The sequence below is a fragment of the Quercus suber genome, unplaced genomic scaffold (assembly GCF_002906115.3).
Source record: "Quercus suber isolate HL8 unplaced genomic scaffold, Cork oak 2.0 scaffold_533, whole genome shotgun sequence".
In the NCBI taxonomy this organism is placed as follows: Eukaryota; Viridiplantae; Streptophyta; class Magnoliopsida; order Fagales; family Fagaceae; genus Quercus; species Quercus suber.
The window spans coordinates 509,947-515,961 of NW_027069981.1; the positions used below are offsets into that span (position 1 = coordinate 509,947).

The 6,015-nt window shown below is 39.4% G+C and overlaps 2 protein-coding genes across 2 annotated transcripts; one reads left to right on the top strand and one right to left on the bottom strand.

The window, feature by feature from the left end:
- Window positions 1-371: 371 nt before the first annotated feature.
- Window positions 372-1,097, top strand: LOC136063482 (uncharacterized). Its single transcript, XM_065763932.1, has one exon. The coding sequence runs from the start codon at window positions 372-374 to the stop codon at window positions 1,095-1,097; it is 726 nt and encodes a 241-aa protein (XP_065620004.1).
- Window positions 1,098-2,307: 1,210 nt separating this feature from the next.
- On the bottom strand, window positions 2,308-3,465 carry LOC112011176 (uncharacterized). The gene is made up of 2 exons (XM_024043554.2): window positions 2,827-3,465; window positions 2,308-2,664 (listed from the first exon to the last, which is right to left on the bottom strand). The coding sequence occupies exons 1-2, from the start codon at window positions 3,463-3,465 to the stop codon at window positions 2,308-2,310; spliced, it is 996 nt and encodes a 331-aa protein (XP_023899322.2).
- Between the last annotated feature and the right edge of the window lie 2,550 nt (window positions 3,466-6,015).

Here is a 6,015-nt window from a genome sequence, read left to right on the forward strand (position 1 = left end):
CACCAACACCAAAACGGAAGTGAGAAGGGCTATAAAACAAATGATGGGGACAAGGATAGGCGAATTATGAAAAATATTTGGGACTACCAATGGTGTGTGGAAAATCAAAAGTTAATACCTTTAAGGAGCTTCAAGAAAAAATCACTAAAAGGGTGATGGGGTGGAAGACAAAGCTTATATCTAAAGCAGGTAGGGAGATTTTGATTAAGATGGTTGCCCAAGCTATACCCACCTACTCCATGAGTCTTCAAACTTCCTAATGCCATTTGTGAGAAAATCAACTCCCTCCTATCCAATTACTGGTGGGGCCAAACCAAGGATGAAAAGAAGATTAATTGGAAAAATTGTGTAAAGATAAGAAAAAGGGAGGCATGGGATTCCGAGATATATCGGTTTTCAATTTGGCAATGTTGGCTAAGCAAGTATGGAGGCTTATTCATAATGAACAATCACTATTCTATAGGGTGTACAAGGTGAGGTATTTTCCTAACTGTAGCTTCTTAATGGAAGAATTGGGCTCTAATCCGTCAGCTGTGTGGAGGTCATTGCTGGCTACAAGAGAGGTGGTAAGGGAAGGGTCCACATGGCAGATTGGAGATGGTAGTAGAATTAGGGTTACCACACATAAATGGCTCCCAAATGCACCAGCATTCTTACATGAGCCCAATGCGGAGATGAAGGTGCGTGAGTTGATAGACCAAAGTTCACGGCAGTGGGATAGGGGCAAACTGGCAGCAACATTCACCCTAAGAACTTGTAAGCAAATCTTATCTCTTCCCCTCAACCAACTTGACTCCTATGACACGCTGGTCTGGACTAAGAATAAAGCAAAAACATTCTCTGTGAAGACTGCATACAGAGTAGCTCTGAGACTGAAATCCGCTGCATTGGCTGAACACTTGTCGGCTCGGGAACACGGTGTTACATGGGGAAAATTTGGAAGCTCAACGTACCTCCGAAGGTGCGAACATTTCTGTGAAGGGCATGCTCAAATTGTCTACCAACAAGGGACAACTTGTGCCATAGAAAGGTCCAAGTCGGGGGCAACTTGTGAGTTTTGTTGCCAGGAACTTGAAACAGTTGCTCATATTCTTTAGAAATGCTTGTTCGCAAGAAATGTATGGGCGTTGGTCAGTGGGCGTGTACAGAAATGCAGCCACGATGTGGTTGATTTTTTCTTGCTCTTCAAACACATGCAGGAAACGCTGGAGCCACCAGAGCTGGATAGGTGGGCAATCACGACATGGAGTATTTGGAATGCACAAAATTGCTACTACTTCAAGCATGTTCAGTCACTACAGCGGTGGATCATTGAAAGTGCAATAGGACTGTTGAATGAATACCAAAACCTCGTGGCAGCGCAGCAGACATGATGATAGAACTAGTTCTTTTGTTTTTGGTTTTCGCATAGTATTGGACAGACTTTGTAATTCAGTCCATCAGGGGTCTGACTAAGATGTAGTTGCACCCCCCAAATGCCATTCTATCTATTTAGCCATACTTGTAAACAATAGAGTTAATTTTAATAAAATTCTAACTTTTGCTATAAAAAAAGGACAAAAATTATATTCTCATGGGAGTCTCTTTACTTCAAATTTTTAAATGTTTAGTAATTTAGATTGTTCTTCATTATTGACTTCAGGTTTCCACCTAATCATGATTTCAATTATTGTTTTGGGTAGTTTTTTTTTATTAAATTCAAGATTTTTCGATTTAAATATATGTGATTAATTGAGTCGTAAAGTTCAATGTATTATTCAAAATCCTTTTATCTTTAAAGTTCAATGTATTATTCAAAATCATTTTATATACGCATTTTTATAATACCTTAATCTCACACAATATGCATTCATTATATAACTTAAAAGTAAAATATTTTTATTATTTAATTTTAAGCAAATTAATAAAAAATTTACTTGCATATGAATTTTAATTAAACCATGCATCACATGTGCATAATGCTAGTCTATTTAATATATTTAGTTTTAACAACAAACTTGTGTTTTTCGTATAATTTTAAAATTTAAATTTGAAATTTAAATATTTTATACAAAACATATGAGATAATTATAGATATCTAATTATCCTAGAGATTTTTTTTTTCATTTCATTTTATTTCCTCACTTTTCTTTTCCTAAACTTTTTTTTTTTTTTTTGAATGGCCAACCAAACTTCATTCATTTATAAAAGAAGAGTCAAATAACAAGGCTTCACGGTTGGTGGTGGTGATTCTTCCAACCACACAACTTCTTCATCTAGTACATTGGCATAGCGTGCTAAGGAATGGGCCACAGAGTTAGCACTGCGTCAAATACTGCTGAAAACTACTTGGCGAAGGCCTGCTGCAAGGCAACGAACATCATCATAAATGACCCCCAGGCGAGACCAATTTGGAGACAAGGAAGACACTACGCTCATGACTGTCACATTATCCGCTTCGATAATCAGCTCCGAGAACCCCGCATTTGTTGCAAATTCCAGTGCAGTCCGACAAGCTCCAGCCTTTGCCTCCTCATTGTCATTTACAGCTGCACCTCTAACTGATAACGCAGCCATTACATCTCTAGCTGCATTACGGATCACAGCACCAATACCCGATCCATTTGCAAACACAGCTGCGTCAAAATTTAACTTGTACAGTTGACCCATTGGAGGCTTCCAGTTCTGCAGAGCAGCAGATGGTACCGAACCAGGTGCAAGTGAATCTTGAGCATCGCTGTACTCCCTTACATATTATGTGGCTCTCCGAATCAGGTGCCCAGGATGTTGCATTGCTCCACCATGTAATAGAGTATTACGACGGTGCCAAATCAGCCAGCAAATGACCAGAAAATTCGCAAGTTCCTCCAATGACAGTTTGGACATCATGAACTGAAACAGGTGCAAAAATTCATCAAACTCTCCACCACACTTCTGTATCCGAGCATTAGCACTAGCCCAAACATCCTGAGCAGCACTATATGACCATATTGCATGCGATACCGTTTCCGGAAATCTTTGGCACACCCCAAATGTAGCATCTATCAGAATCTTCCTTCGGGCTAAATTCACTTTTGATGGCAAGATATTAAGACAAGCTCTCCATCCAAATATCTTGATTTTGTTAGGCACCCTGAGCTTCCAAAGCTGAGACCAGACCCGGTTCTCTGTTCTTTGCTCAGAACTTTCTTCTTTACTAATAGCATCTTTAGCCAACATGTGAGCAACCCGATATCCAAATTTAACTGGATATTTTCCATTACAACAATGCATCCACACCATCCTATCTTCCACTTGCCTTCTGCTCAAAGGAATTCGAATAATTGCCTCCGCATCAAAGTGATGAAAAATCGTAAAAATTTTGTCCCTATCCCATTGGTTCACCCTCCAATCAATTAGATCTGACACTCCCCATTCCCATTCATCATATTTAGTGTGAAATAAAATTTTATTACCCGGATGATTTGGTATCCACTTATCTTCCATCACTCGGATTGAAGAATCGGTTCCCACCCTCCAGTAGCACCCCTTTTTTCAAAATTTGTTAAGCAGCCAGCACACTCTTCCAAACATAGGAGCTGTTAGGACAATCTTCTGCCTCCAAAAAACCACATCTCGGAAAATACTTGGCCTTAAAACATCTAGATAACAGGGAATTTTGGTCTTGTATCATCCACCACCCTTTCTTGGCCAACATAGCTAGATTGAAGCTCCTGAGATCTCAGAATCCCATTCCACCCACCTTCTTTTGTTGTGTCAAAAAACTCCGACTCTTCCAATGAATTTTCCGTTCATCCCCAGTATGCCCCCACCAAAATCTTACACAAAGAGAATCTAGTTCATCACAAAGCTTTGCTGGCAACAAAAACACTCCCATAGTATATGTTGGAATAGATTGGGCCACAGCTTTAATCAGAACCTCTTTACCTGCACGAGAGAGCATTCTACCCTTCCACCCCTGAAATTTTTTCCAAACCCGCTCCTTCAAGTAGGAAAAAGTTTGGTACTTGGCTCTACCAACCAAAGTTGGTAAACCTAAATAAGTATCAAATCTATCCACTTCCACCACTCCCAAAGCTTCTTTAATCCATTGCTTCTAACTGTCAGGTGTATTTCCACTAAAATAAATTGACGACTTCTCCAAATTAATACATTGTCCAGAAGCTTCAGCATACAATTGTAACGTGTCAGAAATCACCTGCATCTCCTCCCAGTTTGCTCGGCAGAAAATTAATGAATCATCTGCAAACATCAAGTTAGAAATAGAAGGCGCCCTTCTACATATCTGAACACCATGTAATTGCCCCTCATCTTCAGCTTTGGAAAGCAAGGATGTGAACCCTTCTGCACACAACATAAACAAATAAGGTGATAAAGGGTCCCCCTGACGAAGCCCTCTCTATGGAATAATATTTCCATAAGCTTTACCATTAATTCAAATAGAAAAGAAAGGTGTGGTGACACAACTCATCACTCTATTTATCCAATCCTCAAGAAACCCCAGTCTAACCATCATACCCCTCAAAAAGGCTCATTCTACTCGATCATAAGCCTTACTGACATCTAACTTCAAAGCTAGAGCTCCTTTTTTCCCCTTTTACCTCTTGTGCCTGGCATGTAGAGTTTCATAGGCTATCAGTACATTATTAGTAATGAGGCGGCCTGGCACAAAGGCACTCTGAGTAGGAGAAATCAACTGAGGCAGTATAGTTTTCAGTCTATTAGCTAGGACTTTAGAAATTATTTTGTAAATAACATTGCATAAGCTAATAGGCCTGAAATCAATCATCTTTTCAGGAGACTTAATTTTAGGAATAAGCACAAGATGGGTATAATTAATCTCGGGTATCATGATTCCAGAACTCAGAAATTCCAACATAGTTGAGCTAACATCATTACTAACAATATGCCAAAACTTTTGATAGAAGAGAGCGTTCATACCATCGGGTCCCGGAGCTTTTGTAGGTCACATCTGAAATAATGCAGCTGCTTTGCTATCGGAATAGCCACCTTGACCCTCATAAAGTAACTCTGTCCTTCGAACTTCTATTTTTTCTCAACCTCAACCACTGAACCCAATCTGCTTCCCACTGTTTCAGCAATTTTCGATGACCCAAATCAAACGGGGTGCCCCAAATTTGCACCCAAATAGCCACCGTATCAAACTTTACATTATTCAATGTCATCCCTGCTTTCCAACGAGTCAACAACAAAACCTGATTATCAAAAGACCACGGCCCTCCCTTAAGTACCGATCCATCTCAAAATCAGTTCGAAACTTGAGTTGAAAAAGGTTTGTTCCCACTTCAATCATCTAGACACCTTCCTCCAAACCCCATGCCCTTTTCAGCGTAGTTATGGCAGCCTTCCTATTGAATGGTCTACAAGTAAGAAACTTCCCAATCAAACTAAGTGCACAACTCTCCATCCCTTCTTTGCGCCCTTCCTCCGGAATCTCGATAACCTCTTCCTCCTCCAAGGTCAACTTCATCTTCTCCATTATATGCGTAACATTGTCTGCCATGGTAGCTTAATTAAAAAAAAAAAAAAAAAAAAAAAAAAAAAAACACACACACACACACACACCCTTAAGAAAACCGTAAGGGAGAAAATAACTCGTAATAACAAGAGAGAGGGCTCCTACGTGTGAGGAGGGGCTAGTTAAGTTTAGGCAGCTTTTCCCAAACTTTTCTTGAGCAAGTAGCGTGAAAGAGCAAATATGCCAATAATTCCCAATAGGTACCAGGCTACTAGCTGATGGTATAGAGTCAATGATGGGCAACTGTAAACAATGATAAATGATTAACATAAAGAAAGTTTAGATAATCTTTCAACGTGATTCAGATTAAGGAAATTTTAACCAACCACACATTTGTTTTTGAGATATTTGACCAAGTGTTTGCTTCGTGCTGAAAATTCTTTGATTATCTAGCGGAGAAGCTGGGTTGATTTGAACATTTTTGCTACAATCTTCATGCTACCTCACGTTTGAAAAAGTAAAACAATTGTTTCTTTCTTTCTCTAGAAGCACTTTTT

Excerpts from the sequence above, each read along its gene's own strand:
- LOC136063482 (XM_065763932.1), top strand. The coding sequence starts at position 372 with ATGGGATTCCGAGATATATCGGTTTTCAATTTGGCAATGTTGGCTAAG.
- LOC112011176 (XM_024043554.2), bottom strand. The coding sequence starts at position 3,465 with ATGGAAGATAAGTGGATACCAAATCATCCGGGTAATAAAATTTTATTT. Across the intron at positions 2,665-2,826 it reads AGGAACTTGCGAATTTTCTG|AACTGGAAGCCTCCAATGGG; the intron begins GTCATTTGCTGG and ends GCTGCTCTGCAG.